Consider the following 16,909-nt stretch of genomic DNA (forward strand, 5'->3'; position numbering starts at 1 on the left):
AAAGAAAAAAAAAAAAAAAGACAACGAGGGCAGGTCCAGGCTGAACAGGAAATGCTTGACAACCCCACGTCACTGAAAATCTGGAGTAAATCAAACCTTAAGATATATAATGAGGTTCATTTACACAGCTTTTCTTCTTCAAGGGACTTTTGCCCACTACAAGCTATATTAACCCAAAGGCCGGAAGCCCCCTCTGTCTGAACTGCAGCAGCTTGTTCAGAACAGAGCAGTGCGAAGGTCTCCAATCAAAAGTGAAGTTAGCCTCACCATATTAAAAATTCAGAAGGGTGGGGAGATCTCGATATCATTGATGGAATACAATTACGGAGAGCTGCCTTCGTCCGGTACATCTCTTCTGCAAAATGTGTTCCATGAAAAGCACAATAGCGTGGTGACACACACATCATAAATAGTTTTGGGTTTTTTTGCACAAGCTTGTCATGCTACATACACAGAGGAACTGCCAAACACAAGAATGACCCTTAACCTTAAAGTCCCTTACTAATCCCCTGGCTATATAAAAGTTCCTTAGTCGATGTGTTCTGCTCTTTTTGTTTTTTTTGTTTTTTTTTTTTTTAGAAAGTGGAAAGGAAAGATGTACAGTTACATTATCATCTTAAGTACTTTGTCCCTACAATGATATGAACATGGTTACAGTCACCATTTCAATCAAAATTAAATCTTTCCGTCAAAACTGATTCAATGGCCATCTTAACAGTTAAAGATAGATAAATCTCTCTGATCTAAAATTCAAGTCTTTTTTAGGTGGTACGATCATTCTCTTAGACGACGTTTTTACTTCCAAAAGCTTTTCCTGCAGAGTTCCTTGGGCAACCATCTCACTTTCCAACAAGCAGGCACTATCTAAACAGATAAAAAGATTCTTAAAGATTAAAGATGACAGGACAGCTGATGATTAATATTCAGCATCTAAACACATGTTGTCAGCTGTGATGCATGTGTTTCTGCAAAACCTAACTCCTTTTCAGAGCCAGCAAATCTATTCACTTGTAGATCTGTAATATTCCACCTGCGGGACCTCAATTTTGCATCTGAGCTGAAAGACAGCATCCTTAGCAATATACATAGGTATTGATTTAAAACTGACTGTGGAAGAACTACTATCTCCTGAAACATCAACGTTTCCCCTGTGTAGGCCCAATGCTAGGGTGGAGCAAAAACAAAGCTGGCATCTCAAAATTACACCTTTTAAAGGATGCACATGAGTATACTACCCACCACCTATTTAAGCTAAGTACAGACAGTCTAAAAAGCCTGAGGCTGAATCAATTCAATCTGCATGGGTTTCTCTAAACTCTATAGATTGAACCAATAAAGAAGTGAATTTACATTCACTTTTGAATCCAGAAAAGCAGCCAGATGCCTGCAGTGGCCCAGATCGGAAGCCGGAGGGACTCTTCTCCCCACTCCCTTCCCACAAGCCTGTAAGGGCGGGGCTAGGCTGTCACCAGATGATGCTGATAGGTGGAAGGGGGCAACTCCCCCTCTGCATTGGCAGCAGGTCTCAGGGAACCTTGCCAGGGGTGCAGGAATCCCCACTGAGGCGTGGGGATCTGGGCTGGCCACGGGCTGGAGGGACTGTTCCCCCTCCCATATGCACATCAGACTCACACAGGACAAGGGAGGGACTGGGGTCAGGGCTGGGGGGTGCAGGAGGTCAGTCCCCCCACTCCCGCCCCTGCCCTACCAAGCTGACAAGCACAGGTAGGGAGGACGAGGCTTTGCTGCCTCAGCTTTGTAACAGCCCAGGGGCAGGGCCGGTCCGCTCAGCTGGAGCAGTCAGCTTGGGCTAAGGCTAGCCTGCTTACCCTGTGAGGGGGAGTTTGCAGTGGAGATACAAAGCAAGCTGGGATGCTGGGGGACTGAGAGTTAACCTGAGTCCAGGGACATAAGTTTTGACAGACTAGTTTAACCTAAATCAGTTAAGTTTAACACTACATTTATCCAGGTCTGTCTTAAACCCGTTTCGGACATTTCGAAACTGGTTTATGTGCATTGAACTTCTGTTTAAACTGGTTCCCAATCACTTAAACTGGTTTATATGTAATGACTGTCCCTAGTTTCTCAGTGAAAGTAACCATACTGACTTTATTTGAAATACATCTATTTTCTATCTACATGTGGAGATACTGAGGTACATAAATCATGAACAAGAAGGGCCTAAAAGCATCAGATCTATCTTAAATTTGCAGTACAAACATACTACTTGTAGAGAAAGGTAGATTTAGGTTGGCCAAAACAATCTGGTTTTTTTTGTTTTTTAAACTGTGGGCACGTCTACACATTGCCCTACAGCAATGTTGTTACTGCACCATGCTTTAGTACTTTCTTTTGGAAGTACGAAAGCACGGCACAGGAACTGCCCATACTGCTCCGTACACATGGCTAGTTTTGACCGCTACTTCATGGTAATGGCATACTAATATGGGGAAGTGCACCGCTACAGTGAAGTAGCTGCTGGTCATATGTAGACTCATGTGATCGCTTCGGCAATGTAGCGTGTTGTATGGCAATGTAGGGTGACATGCAGACGCACCCTATTTTAGCAAATAATTTTATTTTCATTTTTCTTTTAAAAAGTCTAAAACTTTAATTTTGACATTTGCCTAAATTTAATAAAAGAATTAAAATTCTGGAAAAGACTGAAATGCATCGAATTTCAGGCCAACCCAAGCCTTTCTCCTCACAGCAGATTTTTAATTTGGCCCTGAAATCAGGGTAGTGGAAGAGGGAGTAATCATTTATTTGTCCAGCTCTATAGATCATGACAATACCATCTTCTATTGCTGGTCTAGGACAGTGGGGGCTAATCTTTATGACAAGTGTGCCACAAATCAGTCTTACATCCTCCAAGTGCCACTCTGATCATCATCTCCTGCCAGATCTGCTGTTTTGCTTTCTATTTCCTGCCCTCTTCATGGCTATGCTGCCTGTCCCCTCCCAGATCTGTCACGTGTTCCACACAGAAGCTGTCCATACCACTTACGACATGCATGCCGTAGATTGGCTAGCCCTGACCTAAAGCATGCCTTATAGTAATGTCCGCAGCATTTTAAAAAAGGTGCATCTCAACTGTACCACCCCTTTATTCTATGATAAACCCAATGTATTATAGACACATGCTTATACAGCAAAGGAATCGGGATCTGGGGAATCCCTTCATTTTTCTACACTCCTAATAAAAGATGTTGTCTCACAAACCAAAGAAAAGCACACAGAAGTTACACCAAGTAGGGCTGTGAGAAGCTTTGGTCCCCAATTCGATTTGGCGGAGATTCGGCCCAATTTGGTGGCCAAATCTGAATAGAATCAGAAGACCCTTTAATCTCTGTAAATGGATTTGGAACCCTCCATATTGATTTGGAGAGATTCGGACAGATTCTGCCAGATTCCACGATTTGGACACAGATACAGCTTTAAATGTTTTTTCTAAGTACCTCTATGTAGCAGGGGCTCTGAACCCTGAGATGGTGGGGCAGATCCAGCGTCCCACAGAAACACAGGGGACCCCCCAGCATGCTTGGCAGCAGACCCGGAAGTGGAACAGAAGCACTTTTGGTCAACTTCCTGGTCGACCCGGGAGCACGCTGGGGGGGCCCCCGTGCCCCCCAGCTCGGCAACTGTTGCCTCTTGGGTCTGGGGGGGGACACCTGGGGTCCTTCTCTGGCCAATCGCTGAGCTTAGCAGGGTGCAGGGGGTCCCCCAGCACGCTCCCCAGCAAAGCCGGAAGTGGATCGGAAGTACTTCCAGTCCACTTTTGGGTTCGCTGCTGAGTATGCTGGAGAGCTCCCCGCTGGAGAGAACCTCCTGTGGGACGTTCCATGCACCCCAGCACCGCGGCGATCACAAGCCATGCCTGCTACCTCAAGGTATGTAGAAAAAAAACTTTTAAAGCTGTGCCTGTGTCCAAATTGCTGATTCCCTGAATCAGCATCAAATTTTCAGATTTGGATTTGGCTGAATTGAATCGGGGACAGTGATTCAAATCAACGGATTGAATCACTGACCCTGATTTGGGCCGAGTCCGAATCTGAATCGAATAGGGCCCGTTTCACAGTGTCCTAAAGTGCAATTCATAGAAACGATTAAGGCTTGAAAAATACAGTGCATACTGATATAGCACTGAACTGGTGGAGTTTGAAATAGAACTGGGATAGGAAGTTAAGACCTTGCAGGGTAGTTTGAGGTTATGTGATACCTGTGGGTGTTTTGAGGAAGCCCAGATTTCCTGATAGGAGGTCGGTGGTAGGAGGAGTCAACTATATTTCAAAATCCTACTGCATTCAAGTCTAGCCACTAACAGCAGGCAAAACAGGTGATTTCCAAGGTGCCTGGGCAAATCTGGCTTTAATTGGCATCTGACGCTGCTGCCATTGGAATCAATTGTACAGCTCATACTAATGGTGAAGAATCAAACCTTAACGAAAGGTAGTCAGTTGTTGCCATGTTGGTCTAAGGACCTAGACAGGCAAGGTTCTTTGGGCAGATGTGATATCTTCTTTTAGACCAACTAAATAGATCTTTACAAGGAACTTTTTCCCAACTATTTAGCTGATCTAATAAAAGATACCACGTGTACCCAAAGCATCTTGCAAACCTTAATGAAAATTTTCTTTAGCTGCTTCCCATATATCTGGTTGAAGAATTTAAAATAAAAAAAATATATTAAATAGTCATGGGCTAGAGAGTAAAAATAACTATGATCTGGTAGTTGGGGCATTTAGGAGTGGCAATATCTAACTGAAATCCCAGCTCCAAGGAATGTGAAGTTAAATACCTTCAAACAAGAGAGACCCACCCATAATACTCCATCAGTCAGTGGTTCAAACAGTATCCTGAGAAGCAGGAGACTTTGAACTAGAGACTTGAGCCCATCACACAAAATGCAAATTGTATACAAATTAATTCTCAGACCAAGCCATGCCATTTGCAAAATTTATAAAGGCCCCAAGTAATCCTATGTAAAACAATAAGTATTTTGTTTTAGTAAATCTTAAAAGAACCACTTAGATATTTGAATGCTTATATAAACTTTTGCTTCTGCCAAAGCTCTTAATAAATTTGAATAACTTTAGTTGCCCTCAAACTGGAAATGCTGACCAGTTGAAAACAGTACCAATGGCTTTTAGAGGGTGCGAGGTTCTGAATTCATACTGAATTATGCATGATAAACAATGATAGTTAAAATGCAACAACTTAAGAAAAAAGAGGATGAAGCTTTAGAAACAAGAAATAAGTGTGAAAGCAATGTATTTAGCAAGGAACTATTTAACAGAACACAAACAAAATGCGAGGAAATTACTTACAGAACAGTTATGTAAGAAAGGAACTTGGCTTCCACAGGTAGTTGATAGAGTACAAAAATCCATGTAATTGATATTATGAAGTCTTACAGAAAAAAACCCCATGCCAGGCAGTTCACCATTGGTGAAGTCATAGTTGGAGCATTCCCTTCTGGGTAAGACATTTTAGAACACAGGGTTCAAAAACGTCTCATTAAAAGGTTTGAAAAACATGCAGAGTTTGGAAAATTCATGTAATTAGGAAACTCCACATGTGTTCGGTCCAAAGAAAAGAGAGAGAAGAGATGTTATAAATAAACTATTGATGGCTTGATCTCATTAGGTCTAAATTATGGTACCAGTGAAGTAAAAATGAAGTATTTGTATTATGGTAGGCATCTAGTGATGCAGAAATCAAGACGAGGTTCCTCCTGTACTAGGGTGCTGTGCAAAACCGTAGTTTGGCCGTGAATGTTTTAAATAGGCAAGATAAATATTTTCCACATTTTATAACTGGGGAACAGAGAAGCTCATAAATTAAGTACTCATCCAAGATCACAGAAGAAAACTGTGGCACAGCAGGAAATTGGAAACCTGAGTCCTACTCGAGTGCTGTAACTACTAGGCTGTCCCTTCTTTCCATGCTAGATCTGCTGCTGAAATCAATGGAACTATGATCTATGAATTAATGTTAGGCAATGGAAATAACCAAATGGTGGAACAGCCATGGTGGGGGATAGTATTAATAGGAGTCACATGACTAAACTTCCAAATAGCCCTGATAAAATTTCGCATGCTCAAATGAACAAGTTATGCAGTCAACTCGTTTTCAGCCTTGATCTAAAACAGGAAGCCTTCTGAAAAGATTGTAGAACTGTCTCCTTTAGGCAATGGTAGAAATCCCATTTTAAGCTGGTGTAGCAAGTATGAGAACATTATATCTGGAATAATTCTGCACTGTGAAAGAAATGGACCCCTTGGACGGGATTCTCCCTAACACCAATTAGGTAACACCTAACTGCTGAATCCCTAACACCATTTCTTAGTGTACCACTATCTATGTACTATAGCTTAAAATTCTCAATTGTGTCTTTCATTTAACCCTGTAAGAGCCTTGTCTTGGCACACAACTTGAACTCAAATACAGAAATACTAATTCAGATCGCACTGCCAGTATAGCTCATTGTACAATTAGGGTGCAATTGTAGAAACTCACTAAGCACGCAAAATGGAAATGGATCTAAATATGGGAGAAAGAAAATATCCTTCAGCAGCACTGCGTTTTGCCTTTGATGCAAGTACTTTTCATTTTACTTTGTGTTACATGCCTGACCCAAGAACAGAAGGGACCTGGCTGTGTTACACTGCTCCTATATTCTATTTATTTAATTTTACAAAATCCCAGAGAGCTTGCGAAAATGTTGTAACTTCCTCTCAGCTGCTATCATTTGTGTAACTGGCTCTGGCTTGCATGACCTCCACAGGCATCTCTGAACTTGATAGGGCCTGTATTTTCAAATGGGTTAAATGGGAAAGCATTTTTTTCAATGTGTTTTCAATTAACAGCAGAAGTATACGCCCTGTCTTCTTGCATATTTATTTCTCTTAACAAACATATTGTGGCAATTACAAGGAAAATGAGGTCCAAAATTCCATTATCTGTTTTTCAGGGTAGTGATAGACTCCAGGATTGTGTTCTACACTCAGGCCCTTTTTAAGGGTAGGTCAGAGGACCCTAAAGAGAAAGAGGAATTATAGACAAATTTCTTTCAACGGTAATTCCACGCTGATTGTCCAGAACGTACTAAAATGTTCCATCCACTTAATTCAAAAATCATAATAGTCCTCTCCATCACCCTACTGATGTCCCTTCTATTGGTCCTACTGAAATGTAGAGGCAGAAGTAAAATCAGAAGTGACTTCCCTATCCAGTCCAACTATCTCTGCATATTATTCACTTCCATAGGCATCTCATTTTAACAGACAGATGTGGCAGGTACACATGGCACAACACCACTTGCAATTAAAAAGTATCTCTGGAAAGTCCCAGGCCACAAACTGAAATAGATAACTGCACAGGCTGTCCTTCAAACCTCCTTCCCTATTTTAAAACTAAGCACCATACACCAACTAGACTTCTCTTAATATGCTGGCTATTATCCAGAGAAAATCCTCCACAGTATTGTTGGTTTTGTAATCACAAATGAAAAACTGGGATGTCTTCTCTCATTCACCAACTATAACAATCCAGTGCTTAGACTCCTTCAGCCATGAAAATCCAAACCTATTTAGAAACACATTTGGAAAATGTGCATAGGGAGAGACCTCACCGATATTTTAATTGTGAATGGTGGGTTTGGCTGTACTACAAGAGCCCAATTCTGTGGGACAGATTGAAAACAGCTACATTACACATGTTCACTACAAAAAGAGCATGTTTGTAAGTTAGCCAACATGGATTCACTAACTCCGTAAAATCCTCGTAAGAATCAAGGAACTTTGTAGCTTTCGCATGAGTTACTACGTTAAATTCATGGTACCATCTAGGCCAGTGGGGGCCAACCTTTTTTCGTAGGCGTGCCACAACCTAAACCCCGCACGTTCCCGGAGTGCCACTCCAACCCGTTCTCACCTCCTGATCTGCTGCTCCGCTTTGTGCTCCCTGCCTCATCTGCCACCTTCCACAAAGAGGCTCTGCATGCCACTTGTGGTACACATCCTGCTCCAAGCATTTAATTAATTTGCTAATCCTTGTGAAAAAATGACAAAATGCCTTGACTTTACCTGGAGCTAATCTGAGCTAAGAACACACTTTTTTATGGTAGAGAAGATAAAGCCTAAAGTTGGAGCCAGTCTCACGTATTTCTCAGAGAGAAATTCAGAAGAGTGCTGCTGTCTGCCTGAGCATGTGTAAATCTCTATACTTTATACTGCGGCATGTATTAACTTTGAAATTGCAACAGCTTCTGTTCAAGAAGTACTGGTAATATTGCAAATACCAGACAATAGCTGCTGCTATTTACAATGTTTTCTCTGTGTGCGGGCGTGAAATGTTTTTCTTAGGGCCCTGTCACCTGGAGCACTTAGCACATGCTTTATCTGAGATCACAGTTAGCATTATGGTGCCATATTAAAAGTTGGAAAGTGTTCTGAGCGGCCTCATGGTAATTCTTACTGTGTTCTCAGTTTGCTCTGGATTGGGTTGGAGCTGCAGGGCTCCTGCTGCCCTAGCCCCCTACCTAACCTAGTATTGGACGCTGCAGCTTGCACATCTACCTATGAAGTATGCAAACCACACACACAGAGCCTGTGCCCTCACCACCATATGCCCAACCCTGCCTAGGCCAGGAGTGCCTGCCCCGGCACACTGGGCACACTGGGCCTCTGCTGCAGGTGGACGGAGGCACAAGGAGCTGAACCTGGGAGAGGAACACCTCCTCCCACTGGATCCAGGGGGCAGTCTCAAACCAGCTCAGTGAGAGGGCTGGGACTGACAATCAGCTGATTGCCCCAGCCCTGGCACTGCGCCAGTCTGGAACATGTTTTACGGGTGCGGAGCAGTTTGACAAAAGCCGACCACATTTCTTAATATGATCTGGGGATGCTCCTCCCATGAAAAGTCATCTTGTTGGTACCACACGGTCACACTTAGCATGTATTTTGCTGCTTGAATGCATGGATGCTTGCCATTTTAAGTGCAGGTAATGTGTCCCAAGTTTAATGTGGGACATGGTCCTTACTAAGACTCTGTGTGTTGTTCTATGGAGATTGGGAACTATTAGCACCCATTCATCAGAGTTTAACAATATAACACTTTCTGAGTGGCCCTGAAACAGAGAGAGAACTGTGGCCTATATTGCAGCAAAATGTGAGGGGAAAGGGGGCCTGCAATATTGTTATGCATAATACGGCTTCGGTGTCCCCCTATTCTGTCTTATTTCCTCTCTGAAATCCCCTATTAGCTCTTCAACCTCCACTTGTTGATATCCCCTCCTAACCCCGATGTAGCTCTTCCCACCCTTTATGTGTGTTGGCCTGACCCATTGAGTCTTGATGCTTAGCTGGTCTGTTTTTCCATGTAAATATGGTTTTTCCTATACACATGGCTATTGTCCACATCTGAGCTGGCCGGAGACATACGTTTACCTCGTTTAAATCTCTTCCAAAGAACCACCTCTTCTGATGCCCTAGGACCGTGGTTCTCAAACTTTTTGGACTCGAGGCACACCTCTGTAAACTTTTGGGAATTGAGTGGTCCCAATTTCAAAAACTAATTAATATAATACAGGGCTTAATTCCTTACACAGGGGGATGGGCAATGGGGCTGGAGCATCACTCAGGCCTCACTTATCTCCTCTGACCTTGTGGCATCCTTCAAAGGATGTGGCAGCACCATAGGGTGCCCCAGCACCCTGGTTGAGAATCACGGCCCTAGAACTTGCAAGAAACGTGCCAACTCAGTCATGTACAAGTTTCATGGGAGGGAGGGAATTTAAATATTAAGTGGAAGGAAGAATGAAACTTTAATGGGAAAATGGTGTGAAAAAGTAAAAGAGGTTGAAATTTAAAAGAAAGAGAAATGTGAACGTAACATGTTTTCTCTTGGTTTGGTCTTTTGTTTAAGATTCAAACACAAATAACGTTTGGATTCATCATCAGCTGATCACTTTGCCTACATGCATTCTTAACCCTTTGCCTGCATATTATGTGTTTGGAAAATGTAATTGGTATTCCCAGACCTTAAATTATAATGCAATGTACATGCAATAAATTGCAAGAATGTGCAATGAATTAATTTAATCATACACCCTTGATCTATTAATTAATCAGCCTCAGGATGTTAGTAAATTGGCTTTTTTTTTTTGGTTAGCTTAAGACATGTTTCCTCTACCACCATCAAAATGCTGCATTTCCTGCTCCCTCCTCCCCCCCACGAAACAACAACAACAACAACAACAACCCTTCATCCTAAAATCCAGGACAGGCACAATTCAGTCCACCTCGAACAACAGACACTCTTTACCCCAAAACGCATTAGCTTTGAAGTCCACAGCTTTAATGCGCAGCCAATCCCACCTAACTTTATTAACATAGGAATACAGCTTTAGTAGCTGTTGTAAAATTATGTTTCAAAGAGTTTATATTCTTAAAATAGCTTTTCTGTAACTCACGTGACATATAAAAACACATGGCGGTGTTGCAAAAACATTTTACTAGCATTCATTTGGAGTGACTTGCATAAGTAACTTAAGATTTTACTCCCTTCACTCCAAACCCGACCCCAAAAAACCTCACAAACTACACTATCATATTTTATGTCTACTTTGCATCCAATATCATCATTTCTGCTGTGGATTTGGAAAGTTCTCTCCTGCTTAAAAGTAATTTAATATTGTAGCAGTTAGCTTGGTAGAAAAATACACCGGAGCTTTTTGAAAAGTAACAATCCTAGGTGAGAAAGACCCAAAACAAACTTACAGTGTATCTGGATGTGCTTGTTCTCGCACCAGAGACAGGCATATAACATCCTAGCTAAGACCCAGATAACAAGTGGCAAGTTCATTTCTGAAGATACACTTAACACCTTGTAAGTATTAGAGAACACTTCCAGAAAGAAAGTGTGATTAAAATAGTGCTCAAGTTTTGAACTCATTCTGCAGTTTCCAAATTCATCACCAAACATATCAGCACTCTTTTGAAAAGATATATGCCAGAAAGGTAAAAGACAGGATAGCATATGAAATTATGGGGCGCACTCCTTTGAGAAGTCTCACACAAGTGTAATAGTATGGTGTACTACCCTGTGTATTAAGAGAGGGCATGAAAACTGGAACAGACTTATCGGATTTAAAACTGCCTGGATTTCACCACTCAGACGTAAAGGTGTCAAAACATTCAACAGAAGTTACCCTAAAATACTCTTCAAAGTTTTATCATTCAATTAGTTCAACAAACATACACCTAAAATAGCATCAACCAGGACCCGTTAAATGGCCATGACTTTTAAAATAAAACTTTCCCAACCTCTGCACACCAAGTCAAAAAGATCAGGAAAAAGAAATGTGGCAGTTACAATTTTTCTGTTTGTCACTGGCTTTGTTAAATATAGGGCAAAGCAAGAATCACGAGCAAGTTGCAAAGACCAAACCTACGCCTTAGAGAAACAACAGACCACTGAAATGTTCAACAGCACAAAATAAGAAAACAGCACATTTGTTTTCCCTGCAAGAACATCCATCCTTACTGATCAACTTTTGCACCGCCTCTCGCTTAATAAAAAGTTTCTTAAAATGTTCCCTTTGGAAGCAAAGCAATGAAAGCAAAGAGTTAATCCTGCTGCAGTATCAACTGGTGTTAGACTTACTATTAACTTTAATTTACAGAGTAATCTCCCTTTAAAAAATGATCAGCACTTCCTTGCTGCACTGTAACACGGAGAAGTATATTTTAAATGCTCCCTGGAGTCTCTCTAAACATCTGCTTAAAGGTTTTCTGTATCTTAAAGGGATCTAATTACCAGAAACTCCTCTGTTACTTAAGCCCAGGGCTCACATTTCGATTATAACTCAAGTTCCAGTTAATTTGGGGGGTAAACCAAGATGACTGTACCAAAAAGAAGAAAATACAGGCCTACCTTAAAACTTTCCAGCTTTTCAGAGGATCCAAGTCAGAGATTATAGAAACCATTGTATAAATAATAATGATAAAAAAAAAAAAGCTGCGGAGAAGGCTAACCACAAAAAGCAGCAAGTACTCTGCTCAGTGTGGGAATGACAACGGCCCCAGCAGAGCTCTTCCTACTTCTCAAGCTGATAAGCACTTGTCCCAGCTTCTCTCCACCCCCAAAATCAATCTTGTGCTATATTGCTTCACAGTCCCAGTTTCATTTCTTCACCACTACCTTTTAAAGCCCTTGTAATCTGCTCCAACTGATCAAATTTGACCTTTTTGTAGCCCACTTTATTCCAAGCACAGCTCTCGGTTAAATCTCTCTTTATTAACACCGTCCTTCTTGGCTTTCTTTTGGAACAAACACAGATCAAGCTTGAAGCCTCTAGACTTTGCCAGCAATCATTTACAGATTACTGCAAACTGCAGCCTTCTCCTTTTGGGTATTTCTTCTGCCTCTTAGGTTTGCTTTCATATTCTTTTTCCAAAGGTTGTTTAGGATTTCCCATCCCCCATGCTTTTATTTTCTATAGTTTAGATTCTGCTACTTCAAGAGGGGTCTTTTTAAAACAACTCCCCACTCTACATACACATCTCTCCCCTTTAAAAAAAAACCAAAAACCAAAAACTTCAGAACCTTACAAATTTGGCTTTGTCTTGTTTTGTATTTTTTCCCCTCAAATATAACAGCTCCATAAACTTAAGCTCCAATTCAAAGTACCCTGGTTTCTGGACAAGGCTCCTTTTTTTTTGTAGAACAAGCTTAATTCAAAGTCAAATGTATCCCCATAAAAGCCTGAAAGGGCTTAAAGGTGTCTATTTAAAATCCTTCAAGCCAATCTCTTTTTTTTTCTTTTCATTTTTAAAAAAAAGATAGTATAGCATTGTTCAGATTACTAGAGTGCACAGCACTCTGACAGCACTCTTTTGGGCCAATATGCTATTTAAAAATATATATATGAATGAGTGCTTTCTTTGTATTTTTTGCGCAAACGTTTTTGACGTTGGTTTTTGAATGTGTCTGTCTATATATTTTTTCTCCTCTTCACACCTCCCGTTCAAAAAAAATGATTGTCCCCTCCTGCCCATCAGTATTGATTCACTGGAGGAGATACTGGAATTCCTCTAATGAAAATGTCGGTACTGGACAGAACGTGCAACTGTAGAGCAAACCTCTGGAAAGGGCCAAGGTGGACCAAATGGTGGATATTTCCCCAACCATGCATTAGCAGAGGGACATCCCTTGTTCCATTTTCCTCCTTCCAAATTATGCTGTCCTCCAGTAGAAATAACTCTCAGGGAAAGTGAGGAACAATTTGCATTTCTAAGGCAAGAAAGTCCAGTGAGAAAGAGACTAGCCTGGAACTTGAGAGACTCATGATAAAGTCCCTGCTTCTCCACAGATGCCTTATGCAAGTTCTCCTCCAGTTCTCCATCTGCAACATGAAGGGCATTTGTGCCTGAAAGCTTGCTAAGCAGAATTTTTCCAACTATTTGAGTTGGTTTAATAAAAGATACCAGATTTACCCCCAAATACCTGTCTACACAGGAAACAGGGCACTCATTTGGATAAACACATTAAAGATAGTGAGGTGGTTAGATAGTTTGTTAATAAACCCATGTAAGTGCTTTACATGATTAGTTGCCCTCCTCTAGAAATCCAATCTGTTGCTTCCTTCCATGGCAGGACTGCCAACTGTCCATAAGTTAGTAAAAATTAAGGATAAAATTCATACAAAAATTCAGCTATCTATAAAAACTCTAAGCAGTTAGATCTGATTGAAGATCCCTGGTTCGCAATAAGCTTGGTGCAGTGTTGAAGGACAGGTGGAGCACAGCACCACCACCTGCTGTCCAAGCAGGAGTACAGCACCCTGCAGGGAGCATTCTCTATGCTTTGTGGAGAGTCCATTTGTCTGCCTAGAGCAGTGTTACTCAACCTGTGGGACGTATAGATCATGTAGGTGGGACTTTTTTTTTTCCTTAAAAATTTCCATTAATGATTACTATAATACTAAAATGCATGTAAATGTAAAAATACACTTCTTGGAAAAAGTGGGGTTTTGTTTTTATCATGGTGGGACCAGGATTTTTTGACAAAATGGTTGGTGGGACACAAGGTGCAAAACATTGAGAACTACTGGCCTAGAGTATTCCTGGATTGCAGACAGACATTTTTGGGGGTTCGTTCCAGGATGGGTGGGGGTGGCTGGTGGGGTAAGGTCGGATGAGGCAGCAGGATGTGGTCGGGGCATCAGGAGGACCTGGGTACAGGAGCAGCACAATGTAAAACCTTTGCTGCAGTCAAACAGGATTGCCCACGCAAGAAAAAAATACTGAAACTTTTTCCCCCCAATGACAACCAAACTAACTTCTATTTTTTTTACTGTGGTTAATGTTAAATCCTAAATTTGAACCTAGCCCGTTTAACTGGGATCTTGCAGCAAGGCAAGGTCTGGCTGAAGAATTACATTTACATTATTTAAGACATATCAGTAAAACGCATGCTAGTAAAAAAGTTTAGTTGTCAGTAGAAAGTTTGCAGATTGCAAATCTAGAAAATATTCCCTTGGGTTGGCAACCTTGTTTCATGGTTGTGGTGAAGGAAAATTCATGTTTCTTTGATTCTACCTAAAGGCTAAATTACACGTTCCCTCTTTTCCTCCTCTCTGCAAGAATGTGAGCTTCCTGGGAGTCTCTTGCTAATATAGGGGCTGCACATACTCCTCTCCCACTCTTTCCACTTTACCTCACTTTCAAATAAATCACTTAAACCCGCCCCAACCACATTTATATCTACTCCCTCACAAGGCTCTCACTGTTTAATTCATGTTCATTACGAAGATTAAAAAAGTGTAACTTTTTTCACCCTAAGCAATGTTTCAGAATTGAGGAGGGAGAGAAGAAAATATCCTATCACCTCAGACTTTCTTTTTTTCCTTCTGTATCAATCATATCATGGGGCTTTGTCACATTATAAAAGATGAGTGTTATATAGTTAAGGCTGGGAGAAGGGAGAACCAGTCTCACTCCAGGTCCTATTATAGGGCTATAAATAACTTTATCATTTCATTCATTATTGGCCATATAGCTTACAAAAGATGGGCCTGAACCAAACCACAGGATCGGAGAACATGTATGTAGCATTCCAGTCCTACTACTGACATAGCATAATGCCTCATCTACACTGAATGAAGGGCAAGTAACATTACTCTCCATTTTACAGATTAGGAAACTGAGGCCTAGAAAAGCAACTTGTCCAAGGCTGCAGGCTCAATATCAAAACTTGTATAAATAAACCCTCCAAAATTGCTGAGCCCAATTTAATCTCCACATCTGCAAAGCCCACAAAGCCTAGCTCACGTCGCACATAGTCAATACGTTTCGGGCTTTACTCGCACTCATTTTTGCAAAAGTCCCGGCCCACCCTTGGAGAACATTTTATAACCTTCTCCCACTGTCTCTACAGTAAAGAAATATCCCTACAGTCAAGAAACATATTTCCTTTCTTATTTAGACTTGTGTAAGGTTATTTATATTATTTTCTTCTTAAACTTTTCCTCTCTGGAAATAAAGTCAAATCCTTCTTTCTCCTGACCTGACTGACATTTAGCCAATTTCTCTCCAGCACTGAAAAAAAGCAACTATAAGCTTTCTAAAAATAAGATGAGAAGGTTAAGTTTAGCAGAGAGAAACTTGCAACAGGCAATGGATTTTCCAAAACAGCCTCATGCATTTGACATAATAATAATAATGGTTAGCTACAATAGGGAGGAAAAAACAAACAAGACCAAAAAGTCCTGGATAAAATAATTTGCTTCTCATTACTGGACTTTCCCCTCGTTTAGCCAAATTCCTGCGTAATTATGATGTCTGATCTTTTGCCCTTTTAAATTCTTTTTTTTAAATAGGAAAAAAAAAATCAGTGAACTTCAGCTTGCTCCCCATCAAACAGACAATCACAGCTGTAAAATATTACAAAGTAAAATTTACTACAGTTAGCCTGGAGGCAACAGCGCTGAAAGTTTCCTCTACCTGCTGAAGGATCCCAGCCTACCTGTCAATGCAATTCAGGTCTGTCCTTGTTGTAACATGTATTGAATGCAGCACCAGAAAGAGGTTAGCAGTTCTCTGCTAATAAGCTGAAGTCTTCCAAGAGTTTCTTTGGTGCTAAAAGATTTTAAAAACCCCAAATACAACATTCACATGCACAAATACACAAGGGGAAAAAAACCCAAACCAACAACCTCAAAATAGTGTCCCCTTTCCTGGCTGAGATAACCACATCTCCTGTAAGCACTCAGAAAGTTTCAGATTAGTCAGCTACAAGCATTTGCAGGTCAAGTGCAGGACAAAGTATCACAAAAAAAAATTATAAAGATGACAGCTACTGAGTGTATAAGGCTGATTTTATGTCAAAATGAATTTTTTTTTCCAGGCGCTCACTCATCAGGGACCTGTTGCGCTATGTATTTAATTGTGTCGGACAGCAAACAGCAGAACAAGTGCAAGCAGCAGCGTAGTTCAGCTATGCAGTGCTTTTGCAAGGGGTCACATCATTCAAAAGTATTTGAGGGAGTCAAGGAAAGAGTCTGCCAAAGCAATCAATTTGAGCCAGGATAACCAGGTTATCAGGATAAACAGGTTATCAGACAGCAAAGGAAAGGTGTGGGTGAGGGTCACCTGCCCTTTAAAGCATCTTCCCACCACTCATATTTCTTCTCTCGTAACCATGTCTCAGTGCTCTGCATGCAAAGAAATATTAGGTTAGAAGAAGCTTGGGTCTCTGTCTCTTTTTTTTCTTAATCATTAAGCCCCCATTCTCTTTGGAGGGAGCCTATTGTGAAACAAAAACTTATCTATTCAAGTGTGGCCTCAAATTTAGTTGCTGTCTGCTGCTGCCTGATAAAGACTCTTCTTCTGGCTATTTCCCCTCC

General features: G+C 41.1%; 1 protein-coding gene across 2 annotated transcripts in view; it reads right to left on the bottom strand.

Moving 5' to 3' along the window:
• CELF2 (CUGBP, Elav-like family member 2) overlaps positions 1 to 16,909 on the bottom strand; it is a 1,030,042-nt gene that overhangs the window by 622,680 nt on the left and 390,453 nt on the right. The window contains exon 1 of one of the 2 annotated variants that reach the window (XM_019509578.1): positions 11,938 to 12,288. The exons of the other annotated variant lie outside the window; for it this stretch is intronic. Coding sequence (XP_019365123.1) covers positions 11,938 to 11,990 — 53 coding nt within the window. The 5' untranslated portion in view covers positions 11,991 to 12,288. Of the gene's footprint in view, positions 1 to 11,937; positions 12,289 to 16,909 lie in introns of those variants that run through there. 2 annotated transcript variants of the gene reach the window in all.

The sequence above is a fragment of the Gavialis gangeticus genome, unplaced genomic scaffold (genome assembly GCF_001723915.1).
Source record: "Gavialis gangeticus isolate Ggan-Ray unplaced genomic scaffold, GavGan_comp1, whole genome shotgun sequence".
NCBI classification, from domain to species: Eukaryota; Metazoa; Chordata; order Crocodylia; family Gavialidae; genus Gavialis; species Gavialis gangeticus.